The sequence below is a fragment of the Anomaloglossus baeobatrachus genome, chromosome 1 (genome assembly GCF_048569485.1).
Source record: "Anomaloglossus baeobatrachus isolate aAnoBae1 chromosome 1, aAnoBae1.hap1, whole genome shotgun sequence".
Lineage (NCBI taxonomy): Eukaryota > Metazoa > Chordata > Amphibia > Anura > Aromobatidae > Anomaloglossus > Anomaloglossus baeobatrachus.
Window position 1 is genome coordinate 467,757,696 of NC_134353.1, and position 23,261 is coordinate 467,780,956.

At 41.8% G+C, this 23,261-nt stretch overlaps 1 protein-coding gene across 1 annotated transcript in view; it reads right to left on the reverse strand.

The window, feature by feature from the left end:
• Positions 1 to 23,261, reverse strand: part of LOC142307535 (uncharacterized) — a 114,881-nt gene that overhangs the window by 87,372 nt on the left and 4,248 nt on the right. The window contains exons 2-3 of the mRNA XM_075347032.1: positions 17,412 to 17,552; positions 11,635 to 11,737 (exon numbers count right to left, since the gene is read on the reverse strand). Of these exons, the coding sequence (XP_075203147.1) occupies positions 11,635 to 11,737; positions 17,412 to 17,552 (244 nt within the window). The remainder of the gene's footprint in view (positions 1 to 11,634; positions 11,738 to 17,411; positions 17,553 to 23,261) is intronic.

A 23,261-nucleotide genomic window follows, 5' to 3' on the forward strand; every position in this document is an offset into this window, starting at 1 on the left:
GCCCTATTACCGAACTAAGGCTGACCCCTACCTACCAACGAAGGGTATGACGCCTTAACATAACTGGGCGCCCCCGTTCCTCAGTGGCTATCCCTCACTTCCCCTGATAATTTGCCCTACCATATAAGGACAATTTGTACACTATGCTGTATTTCAAAATATGGTTGGACTTATTAATTTCTCAAATATACCTGAGACAGATAGACTGTATCTAATAAATATGTGCAACCTGTTCTATATCAATTCACAACCATAGGGATGCATAGATTATAGAAGAGTCCAAACCAGACCAAATACATACATATATCAACATAGAATAAACACAATATCCTGGAAGGATGCCAGCATATCCACCATATATTAGTGAATAGATGTCATAAATACATTTTTAAATCACTTCCCTTTTTATAGTGCATCTGCACTGCCTCGACGCGTTTCTCCGCCCTCTAGTCCGCTTCATCAGGAGGCCCAGGGGGAAAAGGGAATGACGACCATTCAATGGTGATAACAGTCTTGAATGGTTAAAAACCCTAGCCACCAGACTACAAAAAATAGTACCAAACCTTATACACAAGGATCAAGTGGGGTTCATTGCGAACAGAGGAGCAGAAGACGCTACCAGACAAATCCTAAACCTACTCACTCACTCGGGGAAACTAAAGGGGGCTTTACATGCTATGACATCGCTAATGCGAACTTGTTGGGGTCACGGAATTGGAGACGCACATCCGGCCGCATTAGCGATGCCGTTGCGTGTGACACCGATGACACCGATTTCTCGATTATCGTTACTGCAGCAGTAACGAAGTTGTTCCTCGTTCCTGGGGCAGCACACATCGGTACGTGTGACGCCGCAGGAACGAGGAAGCTCTCCTTACCTGCCTCCCGGCCGCAATGCGGAAGGGAGGAGGTGGGCGGGATGTTACGTCCGCCCCTCCGCTGCTATTGGGCGGCGGTTCAGTGACGCTGCTGTGACGCCGCACGGACCGCCCCCTTAGAAAGGAGGCGGTTCGCCGGTCACAGTGACGTCGCCGGGCAGGTAAGTATGTGTGACGGGTCTGGGCGATGTTGTGCGGCACGGGCAGCGATTTGCCCGTGTCGCGCAACAGATGGGGGCGGGTACCCACACTAGCGATATCGGGACCGATATCGCAGTGTGTAAAGCCCGCTTAAGACTCCCACAGTCTGTATCACAATTGATGCTGAGAAGGCATTTGACTGGGTTTAGTGGAACTACTTACTACAAACTTTAAAAAAAATTGGCTTCAATGGGAGGGTATTAGACCTTATAAAATCATTCTACTCAAACCCGTCTGTGAGAATTTTAACAAATGGTCTCCTCTCGGGTAAAAATCAACCTCTCGAATGGAACAAGGCAGGGGTGTCCTCTTTCCCTGTCATTGTTCGATCTTTTCATTGAGCCCTTGGCGGAGAAGATCAGGAAGATTAGCCGGATTAGGGGCATCCCTGCTAATAACAGACAATTCAAAGTGTCACTTTTCGCAGATGACATCCTACTCTCTCTAATTGATCCACTGAACTCGGTCAAACAGACCTTGGAAATTTTTAAAGAATTCTCAAGGGTCTCATTATATAGGGTCAATATGGATAAAACCCAGGCTATGCACCTCAATTTGGATCAGGATCTATTAAAAGTCCTACAATCGGAAATCAAATTTCAGTGGAATGTGGACAGCATGTCTTATTTAGGAATCAAACTAACAAAAAACACAAAGGACTGCGCTAACCAGAATATTATTGACATTTATAATACCATCCAAAAAGATCGACAACATCTATCCAAAGTAGAGCTTTCTTGGTTAGGAAAAATAAACACATACAAAATGCTGGAACTTCCCAAGCTACTTTATATATTCACAACTATCCCATTACCAATCAAGAAGAAGCTTCTACAAAAACTCCAAACTCAACTAACATCTTTTGTATGGGGTAAAACTATACCTCGAGTAGCACAATTTACCCTAAACAAAAACAGAATCAATGGGGGGTTGGGGATGCCAAACATAATGGCCTACTATCAAGCAACGACTATTAAAAGCAGCCAAAAGTATTGGAACAGAGATGATAAACCTGCATGGGTGGGACTTGAAGATTCTTATTGTCCAAATATAGAGGTTGGAGACCTGGTGGTGGCCTACCTATGCGACTCTAAAAAGCGACTACCTAAGGAGGTCATCACCAGGAACTCAATAATAACATGGAGGAAATTCAGAGCCTAATCTAGAAAAACACACGACACCGAATCAATAGGTTGGATGAAGATCGAAACACTTTCTGCATTCTCACCAAGATTAAAGCTCAACCACTGGAAATCCAAGGGAATATGCTTAATCTCACACATACTCGATAATGATAAGCTGAAACCCTACCAAGATTTAGCAAAAGAATTCAAACTAACAAAGTCAAATAAGAAAACTTGGAAGATAATAGAAAAAAATATTCATGAAACCTAGCACCACCCTCCACCTTCCAAGTAACATCACAGCTCTCTTAAAGAATCCAAATAATCAAAACACTTGGAAAATCAAATATATCTACCAAATTTATAACGAAGACACAAATCTCCTTAACTTAAAACACTTGGAAAAGTGGAAAATCGAGTTAAAAATCCCAGAAAGTCAATTTGAAGAAAGATTTCAAAAGTCATTGGCCACAGTCTACAAAAATATACCTTGCGTGGCTCTTATAGAAACCAATTATAAGATAATAACCTGCTGGTATTACACACCCCATAAATTGCATTTAATTAACCCAGATACCTCAAACAAATGCTGGAGAAACTGTGGAAATTCAGGCAACATAACTCACATATTTTGGTCGTGTCCAAAAATAAAGAAATTCTGCAGAGACATTCAATCACTTATAAGGTCCATTACACAGCTAGATGTAACTCTAACTCCAGAATTAGTTCTTCTTAAACATTGAAATGATACCTAAACATTTTAGGCCCATAGTAATACATATTATACTAGTGTCCACTCCTAATATTCAAGAAGTTAAGGAGAAACTAACTCTACATAAAACTTTAGAGTACTATTATGCCATAAAAAATAATACTCAAACCAAGTACCTCACCAAATGGGACCCATGGCTAGAGCCCAATGACCAACAAACTATATAACCCAACTGACGTTAAGAAAACACTAACTATATTCGAGAAATACAAGCTCACTAATAATTCCAGGCTTGAAGCTCTAGTCTTTGATATCTCCCTGATGTAAAACTCACTAGAATTACGGTATATGTTTTTGATCTCGCAAATTTGCTGGACTGTCTACAGAATCAATGTCAGGAAGTTGTTAATTTTATTTGTTGTTTAGTTATGTTTTGCAAAAAGTTAATTCATAAGCAATTGATTTGACCAACAAAATATACTGCTTCATGTATCAACACTAACAAACTGGGGGGGGGGGGCAAAATATGTGAATTTTCTTAACTTTGTTATTACTATCTATATGTCCTTAAATTTTCTAATGCATGATTTCAAGATTTGTTAACTACAAAACCTAATAAAAATCATTTGAGCAGTGAAGGTGTGTCCGAACTTTTGGTCTGTACTGTGTATATATATATATATATATATATATACTGTAGTGCCTTGCGAAAGTATTTGGCCCCCTTGAACTTTTCAACCTTCTACGACATTGCAGGTTTTAAACATAAAGATAAAAAATTGTAATTTTTTTGGTGAAGAAGCAACAAGTGGGACACAATTGTGAAGTAGAACAAAAATTATTGCTTATGTTAAACTTTTGTAAAAAATAAAAACTGAAAAGTGGGGCGTGCAATATTATTCGGCCCCCTTAAGTTAATACTTTATAGTGCCACCTTTTGCTGCGATTACAGCTGCAAGTCGCTTGGGGTATGTCTCTATCAGTTTTGCACATCGAGAGACTGAAATTCTTGCCAATTCTTCGTTTGCAAACAGCTCGAGCTGAGTGAGGTTGGATGGAGAGCGTTTGTGAACAGCAGTTTTCAGCTCTTTCCACAGATTCTCGATTGGATTCAGGTCTGGACTTTGACTTGGCCATTCTAAAACCTGGATACGTTTATTTGTGAACCATTCCATTGTTGATTTTGCTTCATGTTTTGGATCATTAATCAACAAGTTACCAAAATTATTCATGCCACTTGTAACAACTAATTCAACCCAGAATTTGTCCCCAAATCAGGCAACAAATAAGTGGTTCATGTTAAAACATAATTTTTATTAAATTCATTAAAAACACATAACAAACATTAAAAACGGAGATTAGTCCTGTGGGGACCTGATATATACCCAGAATCAAAAATACAATTATAAAGGGGAAATGTGCATTAATGGTACATGGCCACCAAAACCCAAGGCAGATTTATATAGAGCTGTGCAGGCAATAGTAAGATATCTGGCACTTTATTCCTTTTTTTGCAGTTTAGAACAACTTATAGTGGTTCAGTGGCTGTATGGTATTTTACTAGCAGCACAGCTCTATATAAATCTGCCTTGGGTTTTGGTGGCCATGTACCATTAATGCACATTTCCCCTTTATAATTGTATTTTTGATTCTGGGTATATATCAGGTCCCCACAGGACTAATCTCTGTTTTTAATGTTTGTTATGTGTTTTTAATGAATTTAATAAAAATTATGTTTTAACATAAACCACTTATTTGTTGCCTGATTTGGGGACAAATTCTGGGTTGAATTATGTTTTGGATCATTGTCTTGTTGGAAGACAAATCTCAGTCCCAGTCTCCGGTCTTTTGCAGACTCCAACAGGTTTTCTTCAAGAAAGGTCCTGTATTTGGCTCCATCCACCTTCTCATCAATTTTAACCACCTTCCCTGTCCCTGCTGAATAAAAGCAGGCCCAAACCATGATGCTGCCACCACCATGTTTGACAGTGGGGATATTGTGTTCTGGGTGATGATTTGTCTTGCTTTTACGCCACACATATCATTTGGCATTGTGCTCAAAAAGTTCGCTTTTGGTTTCATCTGACCAGAACGCCATCTTCCACATGTTTGGTTTGTCTCCCAGGTGGCTTGTGGCAAACTTTAAACAACACTTTTTATGGATATCTTTGAGAAATGGCTTTGTTCTTGCCACTCTTCCATAAAGGCCAGATTTGTGCAGTGAACGACTCATTATTGTCCTATGGACAGACTCTCCCACCTCAGCTGTAGATCTCTGCAGTTCATCCAGAGTGATCATGGGCCTCTTGGATGCATCTCTGATCAGTCTTCTCCTTGTTTGACATGAAAGTTCGGATAGACGGCCGGGTCTTGGTAGATTTGCAGTGGTATGATACTCCTTCCATTTCAATATGATCGCTTGCACAGTGCTTCTTGGGATGTTTAAAGTTTGGGATATCTTTTTGTATCCAAATCTGGCTTTAAACTTCTCCACAACAGTATCCTGGACCTGCCTGTTGTGTTCCTTGATCTTCATGATGCGCTCAGCGCTTTAAACAGAATCCTGAGATTATCACAGAGCAGGTGCATTTATACAAAGACTTGATTACACACAGGTGGCTTATATTTATCATCATCAGTCATTTAGGAGAACATTGGATTATTTAGAGATCCTCAATGAACTTCTGGAGTGAGTTTGCTGCACTGAAAGTAAAGGGGACGAATAATATTGCACGCCCCAATTTTCAGTTTTTTATTTTTTACAATAAATTTCGTTCAACTTCACAATTGTGTCCCACTTGTTGTTGATTCTTCAACAAAAAATTAAAATGTTTTATCTGTATGTTTGATGTCTGAAATGTAGGAAAAGGTTGAAAAGTTCGAGGATGTATACATATATATATATATATATATATATATATATATATATATACATACATACATAAATTCTGACCAACTCCTGTTACTTACCTATGGGATATATCTTTGTACCGCCTCATATACAGTGCAGACCAAATGTTTGGACACACCTTCTCATTCAAAGAGTTTTCTTTATTATCAGGACTTTGAAAATTGTAGATTCACATTGAAGGCATCAAAACTATGAATTAAAATATGTGGAATGAAATACTTAAAGTGTGAAATACCTGAAAATATGTCTTATATTCTAGGTTCTTCAAAGTAGCCACCTTTTGCGTTCATTACTACTTTGCACACTCTTGGCATTCTCTTGATGAGCTTCAAGAGGTAGTCACCGGAACTGGTTTTTCAACAGTCTTGAAGGAGGTCCCAGAGATGCTTAGCACTTGTTGGCCCTTTTGCCTTCACTCTGCAGTCCAGCTCACCCCAAACCATCTCGATTGGGTTCAGGTCTGGTGACTGTGGAGACCAGGTCATCTGGTGTAGCATCCCATCACTCTCCTTCTTAGTCAAATAGCCCTTACACCTGGAGGTGTGTTTGGGGGTCATTGTCCTATTGAAAAATAAATGATGGTCCAACTCAACGCAAACCGGATGGAATAGCACACCGCTGCAAGATGCTGTGGTAGGCATGCTGGTTCTGTATGCCTTCAATTTTGAATAAATCCCCAACAGTGTCACCAGCAAAGCACCCTCACACCATCACACCTCCTCCTTGCTTCACGGTGGGAACCAGCCATGTAGAGTCCATCCATTCACCTTTTCTACAAAGACACGGTGGTTTGAGCCAAAGATCTCAAATTTGGACTCATCAGACAAAAGCACAGATTTCCACTGGTCTAATGTCCATTCCTTGTGTTGTTTAGCCCAAACAAGTCTCTTCTGCTTGTTGCCTGTCTTTAGCAGTGGTTTCCTAGCAGCTATTTTACCATGAAGGCCTGCTGCACAAAGTCTCCTCTTAACAGTTGTTCTAGAGATGAGAAGGTGTGTCCAAACTTTTGGTCTGTACTGTACCTTTTGTTGTGTAACAACATTACTATATGTGGATTGCATTAATCACACCATAGTTTCTCCTATGGTATATGCACATACAGCCAGTTATTGGCTAACGTATTTCTAAAAATTTGCAAGTCAAATTTCTGCATGAGATAGCCAAGATGATTGCCTATAAAATGAAGGTAGTCTCATTCACAAAGCTGTAGTGGATGGTGAGATATGGAGCCTGAAAGTCAAATGTTCAAAACATTGTTACTCTTTTCTCATCATTGTATGCTTATTTTAACCATCCCTCCTTTTTTCATTGCCCTTCTTTTTGTCATTTGAATGGCCACTTTTTGTTTACTTTTTTGGTGTTTTGCTTCATCACCGATTAGTCTTGAGGTTACATAGTCCAATAACTATATGCACACTTACATATGATGTGATTACATACAGTATATACTAGTATGGTATCTTGTATTTGAATATCATCTAAAGTCGGGACAACATTGTGTGCCTATATGAATCATTCCTGTCTCCCTTTACTCCCTTCTATCCTATTATCCTATTATCTATCATCACTGTTACAAAAAAATACCAGAATTGCTGGATTTTGCTCATGCAGCCTCAAAAAAAAATGAAATATAAAGTGACCTAAAAGTTGAATAAACCCAAAAATTGTAGTTTGTTTTCTATGTTTTGTCTCCAAAAAGTGTAATAAAAAGTCATCGGAAAATCATATGTACCAGAAAATGTTCATGCACATCTTGTCATGAAAAAATAAGCCCTGATACAGCTCCATTAATGGAAAATTGTAAAACTTGTGGCTCTCAGAATGTGGCGACACAAAAAACAAATGATTGTTTTGAAATCGTATTTATTATACAAAAATAGCAAACCATAAATAAAACTAAACTATATAAATCAGGTATCACTGCAATTGGGATGAACCACAGCATAAAGTTAACACGTAAACAGCAGAAAATTTAGAACATCAAAATCCAATAACTGAACTGCTGTTTATTCAGCCACCAACAAATACAGCTCATTAAAGCAATCAAGCCCCCATACAACCACCTCCACAAAAATAAAAATGCAACGGCTCCTGTAATGTGACAATAAAAAAAAATAGCTGTCCTAAAGGCCCAAATTTGGTAAGCCGTTAAAGAAGCACTCCTCTCAAAGTTTTTATCCTCTTAATATATTTCAGTCATCATATTACGAGGGGCTGCTAATACATCTTTGGCTTTGTGATCTTTTTTTGTTTCTATGGTAACGAATGCTACATCACATGAAAGCCTTATGTGTCTAATATATGTTTTCAAAATTTTGTGTTTGTTGCTTATGGCAACAGTGTTATACGCACGTGGGAAAATTCTTATTTCTGCAAGGAAAGTCCGTGAAGGATATTCATGGTGATATGTCGTAGATATTGGGGGATCTATGCCCTTCATATTCCACAGGTAAGAACTGGGTTGCCAAATTTAAAATGGCCATTTCAGCACCAATGTTGAGGAACGTCCTGGACGACCGAGAGTGGTTGTTGTTCCGGAGATCGTTAATGCTGTGTACAACCTCAAACTGGATAATTGCTAAAGCAATAGCAGACATCATGGGGATTTCCCGTGAATATGTTTATGTTATTATCCATGAACATTTGGACATGAGGAAGCTATCTGTAAAGTGGATTCCCAAATATCTGACAACAGATCAGAGAAACATTTCCAGACTGATTCCTGCATCAACTGGTCACTATGGATGAGACCTGGGATTATTTGTATGACCCTGAAAACAAGGAGCAGTCAAAAGAGTGTAGGCACAGTGGTTCTCCTTGTCAAAAGAAGTTCAAAGTGCAAAAAATCAGCCACTAAGGTGATGGCGTCTGTGTTCTGGGATAAGGAGGGTGTGCTGCTAGTTGACTACCTTCAAAAGGGTTCCACCATCAATGCAAGGTATTACATTGAACTTTCAATTGAAGGCAGCTCTGAAGGCCAAAAGGCGCAGCAAGCTGTCCAAAGGAATCTTGTTCCTGCAAGACAACGCCTCCTCTCACACTGCACAAGTGACCACAGCAAAATTGGCAGAGCTGGGCTTCCAGCTAGTTGACCACCCACCTTATTCACCAGATCTAGCTCCCTCTGACTATCATCTGTTTCCAAACCTGAACAAACAACTCAAGAGTACCAAATTTCACACCATTTCTGATGCCATGGCTTCTACGGATGCCTGTTTTGAGGCCTGGTTTGCGGCACAACTGAAATCCTTCTTTTTGTTAGGCTTACAAAACTTGGAATACCGATGTAAGAAGTGTGTTGACATTAGTGGAGAGTATGTGGAATAAATGTAAAGTTTCATCATCCTATCTCGTTTCTTTCTGGGTAAAGCTAAAGACTTTTCAGCAGCCCCTCGTATATGGTATTATACTCTGTACTTACAATTGCTCATTTTGCCCTTATACTCAGTTAATTAATCTCTTTTCCTTTAGGTCTATGACATCACATGATTAAAGACAGCTGAATCCTTCTAATTTCTATGAAGAAACAGGAAGTCTCTTTTTCCTGCATGAGTCACCCCCTCTTCATCTCCTGACCCAGCTGCTCTGCAAGGGGTTTCTGCAGTGATGACATATGCAGGAAATGGAAACTTCATGTTCCATGTAGAGGTTTGAAGGATTCGGGTAATCTGTTTTTAATCAAGTGATGCCATAGACCTAATGGAAAAGGTTGAATTAACCCTTTCACGACCGGCCGATTTTTCGCTTTCCGTTTTTTTTTTCGCCATTCTTTTTCTGAGAGACGTAACTTTTTTATTTTTCAGTCAATATGGTCATGTGAGGGCTCATTTTTTGCGGAACGAGCTGTACTTTTAAATGAAACCATCAGTTTTACCATATTGTGTACTAGAAAATGGCAAAAAAATTCCAAATGCTGAAAAATTGCAAAAAAAGTGCGATAGCACTATGGTTTTTGAGATATTTTATTCACTGTGTTCACTATATGGTAAAACTGATGTGTGGGTGTGATGCCTCAGGTCAGTGCGAGTTCGTAGACACCAAACATGTATAGGTTTACTTTTATATAAGGGGTTAAAAAAAAATCGGAAGTTTGTCCGAAAAAAGTGGCGCACGTTTTACGCCATATTCCGTGACTCGTAGCGTTCTCATTTTTCGGGATCTTAGGCTCAATGACGGCTTATTTTTTGCGTCTCGAGCTGACGTTTTTAACGGTACCATTTTTGCGCAGATGCTACGTTTTGATCGCCTCTTATTGCATTTTGCGCAAAAGTTGTGGCGACAAAAAAACGTCGTTTTGGCGTTTGGAATTTTTTTGCCGCTACGCCGTTTACTGATCAGATTAAATGATTTTATATTTTGATAGATCGGGCGTTTCTGAACGCGGCGATACCAAATGTGTGTATATTTTTTATTTTTTTAACCCTTTAATTTTCAATGGGGTGAATGGGGGGTGATTTGAACTTTTAGGTTTTTTTGTTTTTTTTTTAATTTTTTAAAACTTATTTTTTTACTTTTTTTTTTTATTTTACTAGTCCCCCTAGGGGGCTATTGCGATCAGCATTCCGATCGCTCTGCAGTATCTGCTGATCACAGCTGGAAGGCTGTAAACAGCAGATACGCTGTCTTTCTCTTTTGCTGTGCCCCGGGCACAGCGAAAGTGAAACCAATTCATGTGTAGTACAGGAGTCATCACATGACCCTGTACTACCATGAAAACTATCGGGAGTCACGTGATCGCGTCACGTGACTTCCGGTTTCGGCGGTAAGTAAAACTTTACCGCGATTGCGCTTATAATGGCGCTGTCATGTATTGACAGCGCCATATAAGGGGTTAATCGGCACGAGCAGATAACGATTCTGCTCGTGCCTAGCAGGCACACATCTCAGCTGTGAAAATCAGCTGAGATGTGTGCCGATCGCGGCATGCTGCCGCCGGAGGACCGCGGGCAGTAAGATTATGTCATTTAGGACGTAATTTTACGGCCCGCGGTCGTTAAGGGGTTAACTGGGTAGAAGGGTAAAATGAGCAATTGTAAGTACACAGTGTTATATAATATCATAATTGCAATATATTAAGAGGATACAAACTTTGATGGCAGTACTTCTTTAAGCCTTAAAAGGGTTGTCCCATGAAAAAGTTAATTTTAATCAATAGATCTTGGAATAATAATATGTTCAACAATTAGATGTGTTTATATAAAATGTTCCTGTACTGAGATAATCTTATATATACTGTGTAATGGTTGTTTCTGATCATATAGGAACATGGTATGATCATACCACACCTCCTATACCAGGGAGAAAATAACAAAGTATACAGACATTACAGCACAGGATTTAAAATAATTATTTCTTTGAAGTAAACCATTTTTTAAAAACAGGCAGGGAAATGTTTTACCTCACAAAAAGAATCATCTTTGATCTCCTGCTGTAATGTCTGTATATTCACTTTTGCTTCTTCCCCTGCCGAGGAGATGTATGATAAGACCACTTCCCCTTACGGTCAGACATTGCCATTATTCAGTACATAGTAAGGGCACATATATAACATTATCTTAGGAATATTTTTTTTAAAACACACCCAATCATGGAACTTATTATTATTCAAAGATCTGTTGACTAAAAAGAACTTAAAAATTAGCTTGTGAGAAAACCCCTTTAAGGCTTTAGGAGGTAAGCAAGCAGTTTTCACTCTCAAACAGTTAAAGGATCTTCAAGGTAATGTAGCAAGTAGCAATTATTGTAAAAAAATATAGGCATAAAACTTCCTACTATAAGCTTGTATGTAAAGCTGAACTTGCAAATTACCTGCAAGTGGCTTCAGAACACATCGGCTGTTCAGCAAGAGTAAGGGTTGTGCAAGCTGCTGTGTCTTCAGCTTCCTGCTATCTCTTCTGTAATTCCTCATTTCCTGTTAAGAAATCACACACAGGTTATAAATGTAAACATGTATTAGAAATGCACTAAAATACACTGTGTGCAGAATTATTAGGCAAATTATTTTGATCACATGATACTTTTTATACATGTTGTCCTACTCCAAGCTGTATAGGCTGAGAGCCAACTACCAATTAAGTAAATCAGGTGATGTGCATCTCTGTAATGAGGAGGGGTGTGGTGTAATGACATCAACACCCTATATAAGGTGTGCTTAATTATTAGGCAACTTCCTTTCCTTTGGCAAAATGGGTCAGAAAAGAGATTTGACGGGCTCTGAAAAGTCTAAAATTGTGAGATGTCTTGCAGAGGGATGCAGCAGGCTTGTAATTGTCAAACTTTTGAAGCGTGATCACCAAACAATCAAGCGTTTAATGGCAAATAGCCAACAGGGTCGCAAGAAGCGTGATGGGCAAAAAGGTGCAAAATAACTGCCCATGAATTGAGGAAAATCAAGCGTGAACCTGCAAAGATGCCATTTGCCATCAGTTTGGCCATAGTTCAGGGCTGCAACATTAATGGAGTATCAAAAAGCACAAGGTGTGCCATACTCAGGGACATGGCCAAGGTAAGGAAAGCTGAAAAATGACCACCTTTGAACAAGAAACATAAGATAAAACGTCAAGACTGGGCCAAGAAATATCTTAAGACTGATTTTTCAAAGGTTTTATGGACTGATGAAATGAGAGTGACTCTTGATAGGCCAAATGGATGGGCCAGAGGCTGATCAGTAAAGGGCAGAAAGCTCCACTCCGACTCAAGGTGGAGGTGGGGTACTGGTATGGGCTGGTATCATCAAAGATGAACTTGTGGGAACTTTTCAGGTTGAGGATGGAGTGAAGCTCAACTACCAGACCTACTGCCAGTTTCTTCAAGCAGTGGTACAATAAGAAGTCGGTATCGTTCGAGAAAAACATGATTTTCATGCAGGACAATGCTCCATCACATGCATCCAACTACTCCACAGCGTGGCTGGCCAGTAAAGGTGTAAAAGATGAAAAAATAATGACATATGCAAATTGGAGGACATAACAGTGCACCAAGACTCATTTGCATGTTAAATACAAGTAGATATTTCAACAAATATGTTAAAGGGAATCTGTTAGCAGTTTATTGCCATGTCACCCAAGAGCAGCATGATGTAGGCAAAGAGAAACTGAATCCAAGGATTTATCACTTAGTTTACTGTGTGCAGTGGTTTTGACACAATTAGAGTTTTGAAATTTAGCATGTAGCAGGCCTGAATAAGCTTCCTCTGCCCACACCGGGCTCTATATGTATATTTCTATAGCCAGTGAGCTGGTGGTAATCACAAGAGGGGGTGGAGTCGGACCACTTTGCGAGAGCCAGCTAGTCACATAAGTGATAATGTTAAGCAAACAACAGCACAAGGGCTTGACATGTAGCACATCATTGAATTCTGTGTTTTAACCCCTACCTCATGCTGTCCTCTGATTACATAGCAAAAACCTGCTGACAGATCCCCTTTCAATGTATATGCCTGATATGATTTCTATTGGGGCTAGCCAACTATATAAATGTTTAAGCAGTTTAATTTGTACTTTGGGGTGACAGACTCCATGTAATATATAATGGGATCATAGAAGCGTGTATTGAGCTTTCAGTGCCACATCACCTTCACTACTTTCTAGGCCCGTGAAGTAAGTGCTTTTGTGTCTTATGGCTACTACTATAGAGAAGAAAAAGTGAGCATACATCAAGTCTGTGCCGCATATGCAGAGATTGTAGGTGTGATGTACATGACAAGTTTCAAATTACTGCTGAGCTCAGTTGGAAAACTTCTATAGACGTCTTTCTTCAGCTCCACTAGAGACAACAATCTATTAAGTGTAACTGTTTACCTTCAATACACTTAAGATTTATTATGTTGAATGAATACAATGTGACAGTTTGCAAACAACAGACACGAGCCTTGGCATGTTTCTTCAGTAAGATCTGATACAAAGAATGGCCGATTCTGTGGATTTCATCCAACTTAACTGCCAAGGAAATAGTGGGTGAGGAAGGAATTCTAATTAACTAGAAAATGTTTTCTCAGCAATGAACCATAAAGAATATAAACATGTCCACTTTATGAAGTTGTACCAATTACAGGCTTAAGGAAGCTTTACACGAGACGACGGATCGTGCGATGCATCTTCGGGGTCACGGTTTTCGTGACGCACATCTGGCATCATACACGACGTCGTCACGTATGAAACCTCTGAGCGACTCAGTATCGCTCACAAATCGTGAGTCGTGTACTCGTCGCTTAGTTTCATAATATCGTGTATTTTTACTTGTGTTGGTTGTTCATCGGTCCCGTGGCAGCACACGTCGCTCCGTGTGACACCACGAGAGCGATGAACTCTGCTTACCTGCGTCCCACGGCTCCCGCCAGCTATGCAGAAAGAAGGAGATGGGCGGATGTTTACATCCCGCTCATCTCCGCCCCTCTGCTTCTATTGGCCGGCGGCTGTGTGACATCGCTGTGACGCCGAACGTCCCTCCCCATTCAGGAAGTGGACGTTCGCCGCCCACAGCGAGGTCACTCAGCAGGTAAGTACGTGTGACGGGGGTTTCACGACTTTGTGCCACACGGGCAGCGATTTGCCCGTGACGCACAAACGACGGGGGCGGGTACGATCGATCGTGAAATCACACGATCGGTCGTCTCGTGTAAAGCAGGCTTAACTCCCCTTAACTTAAACTATTAATAGACCAAAGTCTGTTAAATGAGAATTACCATATACAGCTTGGTCCATAGATATTTGGACAAAGACAACTTTTTCACATTTTTGCTCTGTCCATCAGCACAATGGATTTTTAACAAAACAATTCAGATGCAGTCAGTGATCAGACTTTCAGCTGTAATTCAGTGGGTTGAACATAATGATTGCATAAATGTGAAGAACTAAAGCATTTTGTAAACTCAATCCATTCATTTCAGGGGCTCAAAAGTAATTGGACAAATTAAATATTTGAAGTTTGTATGAAGTTTAGGCTTTGACAAGTGAAATGTGGCTCTATTAGGTTCAGATCATGTAACTGACTTGGCCATTCAAGAATATTCCACTTCTTTGCTTTAGTAAACTCCTGGGTGGCTTTGGGTTTATGTTTTGGGTCATTGTCCATCTGTATTATGGAACCCCGACCAGTTTGGCTGCATTCGGCTGGATTTGAGCACACTGTATGTCTCTGAAAACCCCAGAATTCATCCGGGTGCTTCTGTCCTGTGTCACATCATCAATAAACATTAGGGACCCTGTGCCACTGGCAGCGATGCATGCCCGGCCATCACACTGCCTCCACCGTGTTTTACAGATGATGTGGTGTGCTTGGATCATGATCTGTACCATGCCTTCCCCAAACCTTTTTCTTTCCATCATTCTGGTAGAGGATGATCTTGGTTTCATCTGTGTAAAGAATGTTCTTCCAGAACTGTGCTGTTTTTTTAAGATTTTTTTTTGCAAAGTCCAATCTAGCCTTCTTATTCTTGAGGCTTAGTTATGAGTGGCTTGCACCATGCAGTGAACCCTCTGTATTTTCTTTCATGCAGTCCTCTCTTTATGGTAGATTTGGATATTGATATGCCTACATCCAGGAGAGTGTTGATCACTTGGGTGGATGTTGTGAAGGGGTTTCTCTTCATCGTGGTAATTATTCTGCGATCATCCACCACTGTTGTCTTCCATGGGCATCCAGGTCTTTTTGCAGTCTTGATGTCAGCAGTGTTTTCTTTCTTTCTCAGGATGTACCCAACTGTAGATTTAGCCACCCCTAATACAACCCCTGGCAAAAATTATGAACTCACCTGGTTTTAAGGATTTTCATTCAGTTGTTTACTTTTGTTTAAAAAAAGCAGATCACAGACATGGCACAAAACTAAAGTCATTCCAAATGACAACTTTCTGGCTTTAAGAAATACTAATAAAATCATGAAAACATAATATAGAAGTGCGGCACTCCTGCTATTATATAAGGTGCCTGGATAGGGTCCAACCCCGTATCAAAATGTTCCAAAGAATTCGGCACTTAAAGTTATTGAAACAAAAAAGTTTTTTTTATTTTCAAATTATTAGACAAGCAATTTTGTGTTTTCAAATCAAAAACGTTTCGGTCAGATGACCTACATCAGTTTTTTTTACACAAAGCTTGTAAGGTGATGTGGATAAGCTATCAATCTACATAAGAAACTGCCTCTCCGGGTCCATCATGATGAGGGATGCTAGAGACTAAAGCGGGCTTTACACGCTACGATATTGCTAGCAATTGCTAGCGATATCGTACGCAAAAGCACCCGCCCCCGTCGTGTGTGCGATTTCGTGTGATCACTGCCGCAGCGAACATTATCGCTATGGCTGCTTCACACGCACTTACCTGGTCGTCGTCGTCGCTGTGACTGCCGAACAATCCCTCCCTCAAGAGGGAGGGACGTTCGGCATCACAGCGACGTCACCGCAACGTCACTAAGCGGCCGGCCAATCAAAGCGGAGGGGCGGAGATGAGCAGGATGTAAACATCCCGCCCACCTCCTTCCTTCAGCATTGCGGCCGGCGGCAGGTAAGGAGAGGTTCCTCGCTCCTGCGGTGTCACACACAGCGATGTGTGCTGCCGCAGGAGCGACGAACCACATCGATAATCAACCATTACCGATTTTTGGTTTTGGGATGACCTCTCCATGGTGAACGATTTTCACCATTTTTGAAATTGCTTAAGGTCGCTGGTAAGTGTCACGCTGCGATATAGTTAATGACGCCGGATGTGCGTCACTAACAACGTGACCCAGACGATAAAACATTAACAATATCGTTGCATGTAAAGCCCCCTTAAGGCTATGTGCCCACGGGACAACATACCCACAGATTTTGGCACTGAAAACCCGTGGATTTATCTGGATTTTCCAGATAAATCCACAGGTTTGCACAAGTACAGACACTCCCCATGTTATCCTATGGGATTTGGGGAGTGCTGTATCAATGGTGCGGTATGTGCGGCTGCGAAATATGCTGCGGATGTCCCGCAGCTGCACGTAACTGCATGTCAATTATTCATTCGGAAATACCTGCAGAATTCCAGCTCCTCACTATGGAGATACAGAGCGGGAATTCCGCAAGTATTTCCACACTTGTCCTGCAGGTTTACCGCAACAAAAATGCACGAATCCCGCAGAAATGGATAACTGCAGATTCCGGGTAGCAGTGGTGGTAAACCTGCGGACAAACCTGCGGAAATATCCGCGGGTACATTGTCCCGTGGGCATATAGCCTAAGGGAAGTCAGGCAGGCTGGGGTCAGAATCAAGAGGACGCAAAGAGACTCAGGGAACAGACAGGAGAGAGGTAATTAAACAAGTCGGGGTTCAGGTAACCAGGAAAGTACGTACAAACACAAGAAACAGGCAAAGAGTAGTCAGGAGGGAAGCCAAAGTTGGGAGCCAGACGGGAACGGAAATGTCAGGGGGTGCAGGCAGAGACAAGTCAGAGGTCAATCCACGGTTGAGTACAAAGATCAATCACTGTAACCAGGAGCCGGGCGCTTACCACAACCTATCCAGAGAATACGACTGGCACCGCTCCAGGCACGAACACTCCCAGATAAAGCAGAGCAATTACCCTAAAGTGGCGCGTATGATTAAGCCCATCCCACCGTTGGCAAATGACCAAGTGCATGGAATGGCCCATCAAAGGGCAAAGAATAACATGACAGCTGAATGCAGGAGGATACAACAGAAGGTACTGGCACAGGAACTGCACTGCAAGTCAGGGCCGTGACAATATCTTTTCCTTCCTGTATACCACAAATTACGACATGTTATCACATTCCCTAATTCCTCAGTGTGTTATTAGGTTGATTCCCAAGCACAAGGTCACTGGTTCTAATTGAGGTGCAGCCATGAAGAATATTTCCCAAGAAAAGAGAAACCATATCATCCAGCTCATCGATAGTGGTCTTTTGACCAAGAAAATTGCCAAAATGCATCACGCGAGTGCCTTACAGTTGGAAGAATGTGAAATGAAGTCCATCCATCCATTCAAAAACCAAGAGGTGGATGACCAGGCAAAAATCTGAGTCAAAATGTTGGACCATCACAAAGTCTATCAGTTCTGGCATGACAAACACAGCAGTAGAGGTGGCTCATGTTATTACAGACCATAAAAATCTCTTGTATCTTGAGTCTACCAAGCACCTTTCTCTGAGACAAGCTCAGTGGTTATTATTCTTTAACAGATTTCATTTTTTTGTTACTTACTGTCCTGGGTCTTAAAACAGTAAGGCTATGTGCCCACATTGCTTTGAGGTAGTTGTAGTTCTAAACGCACCCTTTGGCAGAAATGGTATTTGCCAAAGTTGCTTTTGACCACAAAGACGCTATAAATACGATTGCATTTTACCGCGTTTTTGCCGCGTTTTACCGCAATTTACATGTTTTTTCATTGCTTAAAGTCAGATGCGTTTTGATGACAAATACACTGCTAAATAAAGTTTTAACATTCAAACACTATGAAAAAATGGAAAAAAAATGATAACAAATATCATGATAAAATGATAAATGTTTAATATTTATGTATAAAATAACGTTAAATTAATGTTTTTCTTAATTTTAATTGTTGGACTATGTGTATGTGTAAAGGGACATATCATGCCCTTAATATAATGTCAAAAACGCAGGCAATTAAATTGTCAAAAACGCATGTTTTCTGCATCCAAAAGCATGTAAAACACTTCTCATTGACTCTAATATTTTCAAAACGCAGCCCAAATGGCAAAAACAATTGACATGTTGCTTCTTTAACCCCTTCACCCCGGCCACTAAAACACCCTAATGACCGGGCCATTTTTTGCAATTCTGACCAGTGTCACTTTGACAGGTTATAACTCTGGAACGCTTCAACGGATCCTGGCGATTCCGAGATTGTTTTTTCGTGACATATTGTACTTCATGTCAGTGGTAAATTTAAACCGATAATTTTTGCGTTTATTTGTGAAAATTTAGGAAATTTTGCAAAAATTTTGAAAATTTCGCAATTTTCAAACTTTGAAAATTTATGCCCATAAATCTGAGAGATATGTCACACAAAATAGTTACTAAATAACATTTCCCACTTGTGTACTTTACATCAGCGCAATTTTCAAAACAAAATTTTTTTTCGTTAGGAAGTTAGAAGGGGTCAAAGGTCATCAGCGATTTCTCATTTTTCCAACAAAATTTAGAAAATAATTTTTTTTAGGGACCACATCACATTTGAGGTGACTTTGAGAGGCCGAGGTGACAGAAAATACCCAAAAGTGACCCCATTCTAAAAACTGCACCCCTCACTCTGCTCAAAACCACATCCAAAAAGTTTATTAACCCTTTAGGTGCTTCACAGGAACCAAAGCAATGTGGAAGGAAAAAATGAAAATTTTACTTTTTAACACAAAAATGTTACTTTAGCCATAAAATTTTCATTTTCACAAGGGAGAAAAGAGAAAGTGCACCCTACAATTTATTGTGCATTTTCTCCTGAGTACGCTGATACCCCATATGTGGTAAAAATCAATTGTTTGGGCACACAGCAGGACTCGGAAGGCAAGGAGCGCCATTTGAATTTTTGAACGCAAAATTAGCTGCACTCATTAGCGGACGCCATGTCGGGTTTGAAGACCCCCTGAGGTGCCTAAACAATGGAGCTCCCCCACAAGTGACCCCATTTTGGAAACTAGAGCCCTCAAATATTTTTTCTAGATGTTTGGTGAGCACTTTGAACACCTGGGGGCTTCACAGAAGTTTATAACGTTGAGCCGTGAAAAGAAAAAAATTTTTTTTTACTACAAAACGGTTGCTTCAACTAGGTAGCTTTTTTTTCCACAAGGCTATCAGGAAAAAATGCACCATAAAACGTATTGTGCATTTTCTCCTGAGTACGCAGATACCTCATATGTGGTGGAAATCAAATGTTTGGACACACGGCAGTGCTCGGAAGGCAGGGAGCGCCATTTGAATTTTTGAGTGCAAAATTAGCTGCACTCATTAGCGGACGCCATGTCGGGTTTGAAGACCCCCTGAGGTGCCTAAACAATGGAGCTCCCCCACAAGTGACCCCATTTTGGAAACTAGAGCCCTCAAATATTTTTTCTAGATGTTTGGTGAGCACTTTGAACACCTGGGGGCTTCACAGAAGTTTATAACGTTGAGCCGTGAAAAGAAAAAAATTTTTTTTTACTACAAAACGGTTGCTTCAACTAGGTAGCTTTTTTTTCCACAAGGCTATCAGGAAAAAATGCACCATAAAACGTATTGTGCATTTTCTCCTGAGTACGCAGATACCTCATATGTGGTGGAAATCAAATGTTTGGACACACGGCAGTGCTCGGAAGGCAGGGAGCGCCATTTGAATTTTTGAGTGCAAAATTAGCTGCACTCATTAGCGGACGCCATGTCGGGTTTGAAGACCCCCTGAGGTGCCTAAACAATGGAGCTCCCCCACAAGTGACCCCATTTTGGAAACTAGAGCCCTCAAATATTTTTTCTAGATGTTTGGTGAGCACTTTGAACACCTGGGGGCTTCACAGAAGTTTATAACGTTGAGCCGTGATAAGAAATTTTTTTTTTTTTACCACAAAACGGTTGCTTCAACTAGGTAGCTTTTTTTTCCACAAGGCTATCAGGAAAAAATGCACCATAAAACGTATTGTGCATTTTCTCCTGAGTACGCAGATACCTCATATGTGGTGGAAATCAAATGTTTGGACACACGGCAGTGCTCGGAAGGCAAGGAGCGCCATTTGAATTTTTGAGTGCAAAATTAGCTGCACTCATTAGCGGACGCCATGTCGGGTTTGAAGACCCCCTGAGGTGCCTAAACAATGGAGCTCCCCCACAAGTGACCCCATTTTGGAAACTAGAGCCCTCAAATATTTTTTCTAGATGTTTGGTGAGCACTTTGAACACCTGGGGGCTTCACAGAAGTTTATAACGTTGAGCCGTGAAAAGAAAAAAATTTTTTTTTACCACAAAACTGTTGCTTCAACTAGGTAGCTTTTTTTTTCACATGGGTATCAGCAAAAAATTCACCATAAAATTTATAGTGCATTTTTTCCTGAGTACGCAGATACCTCATATGTGGTGGAAAGTAATTGTTTGGGCGCATGGCGGGGCTCAGAAGAGAAGGAGCGCAATTTGACAGCAAAATTGGTTGGAATCATTAGCGGACGCCATGTCACGTTTTGGATACCCCTATGGTGCCTAAACAGTGGAGCTCCCCCACATGTGACCCCATTTTGGAAACTAGACCCCTCAAGGAGTTTATCTAGATGTTTAGCGAGCCCCAAGGGGCACCACAGAAGTTGATAATGTTGAGCCATGAATACAATTTTTTTTTTCTCATTACAAAACTGTTACTTGAACCAGATAGCTTTTTTTTCACAAGGGTATCAGGAAAAATGCACCATAAAACGTATTGTGCAATTTCTCCTGAGTACGACGATACCTCATATGTGGTGGAAAGTAATTGTTTGGGCGCATGGCGGGGCTCAGAAGAGAAGGAGCGCCATTTGACAGCAAAATTGGTTGGAATCATTAGCGGACGCCATGTCACGTTTGGAGACCCCCTATGGTGCCTAAACAGTGGAGCTCCCCCACAAATTACCCCATTTCGGAACTAGACCCCTCAAGGAATTTATCTAGATGTTTGGTGAGCCCCTTGTACCCTCTGGGGCTCCACAGAAGTTGATAACGTTGAACCGTGAAAATTATTTATTTTTTTTTAACCACAAAATTTTTGTATCAACCACGTAGCTTTTTTTTTTACAACGGTTTCAGGAAAAACTGCGCCATAAAACGTATTGTGCAATTTCTCCTGAGTACGCAGATACCTCATATGTGGTGGAAAGTAATTGTTTGGGCGCACGGCGGGGCTCAGAAGAGAAGGAACGCCATTTAACTTTTCAAACACACAGACGCGGTACAATGATCGGCCGCTGCAGGATGCACGGTCGGATGAGATACAAAAAGCGTTGGGGATACGGAAAAAAAAAAAGGTCACGCCAAAAATTGAGCAGGGATGCAGATCCGTTATGTGCATCCCTGATCAGCGCTCGGCGGGACGCACGGACGGACGCGATACAAAAAGCGTCGCAAATACGGAAAAAGTCACGCCAAAAATTGAGCAGGGATGCCGATCCGTTATCGGCATCCCTGATCAGCGCTCGGCGGGACGCACGGACGGACGCGATACAAAAAGCGTCGCAAATACGGAAAAAGTCACGCCAAAAATTGAGCAGGGATGCCGATCCGTTATCTGCATCCCTGATCAGCGCTCGGCGGGACGCACGGACGGACGCGATACAAAAAGCGTCGTGAATACGGAAAAAAGTCACGCCAAAAATTGAGCAGGGATGCCGATCCGTTATCGGCATCCCTGATCAGCGCTTGGCGGGACGCACGGACGGATGAGGTGTAAAAATGGACAGGATACAAGAAAAAAAAAAAAAAAAAAAGTTATACTCACAGTACCAGGAGGATCACTGACCAGAAGAGCTGCAGAGGAACAAGAAGGCAGTGAGATGGACAGCTTTACAGGAGCAGCAGGCAGGACGTTGAACAGATCAGCAGAAGGACCCAGCGATGGAGGCAGATGTGATCGGGCCAGTGAAGACCTCGGACGACCCGTGAAGGCAGGTAAGAGGACGTCGGGGGGGAGCAGAGGGGGATGGGGGGGGGATGGGGAGAGGGGGGGCAGATGGGGGGGGCAGAGGGAGAGCAGAGGGGGCGGAGAAGCAAAAGCAGAAGGAAGGAACCTTGGAAGCAGATGACAGAGGAGGCAGGCAGAGCGCGTGGGGAGCAGATCGGGATGCCGGGGGGCAGATCGGGGCGTAGGGGGGGCAGATCGGGGCGTAGGGGGGCAGATCGGGGGGGGGCACGGGCAGGGGCCTTCACGGGAGCGCGCAGGGGCCTTCACGGGAGCGCGCAGGGGCCATCGCCGAAGCGCAATACTTACCATTGGAGCAGGCGCGGTGACAGCAGAGGCGGCGTCTGCGGCGGCAGCAGCGGTGGCGTGGTACCAAAAGTACCAGCCACACCACGCTGCAGACATGTTGGGGGAGGGTCCCCAGACCAGGACAGGCCTGGGGAGGGCGGCCACCTCCAGATCAGACCGCCCCACTGCACACTGATTGGAGCGATTGCGCGTCATAGCACGATCGCTCCAATCAGTGCTGCAGGGGCTGGGGGCGACATGTTTGAGGTCCACCTATGATATGCTGCAGCAGCTGCGGCATCTCATAGCTGGATCTCACAGGATCGCACTAATTCCGGCATTATTTTTGCCGAAATTAGTGCGAACGATGTGGTTGGCGGTTCAGATTTGAACAGCCAATCACATCGATCGCCTATGGGGGGTGGCGATGCCACCCCCCCTGGGGTCAAGCAAAGGTCCCCTGCTGTAAGAAACAGCAGGGGACATCATTTGAAAGCCGTTGCTATGGCCACGGCAATCAAATGAAGTTTAGGCAGTA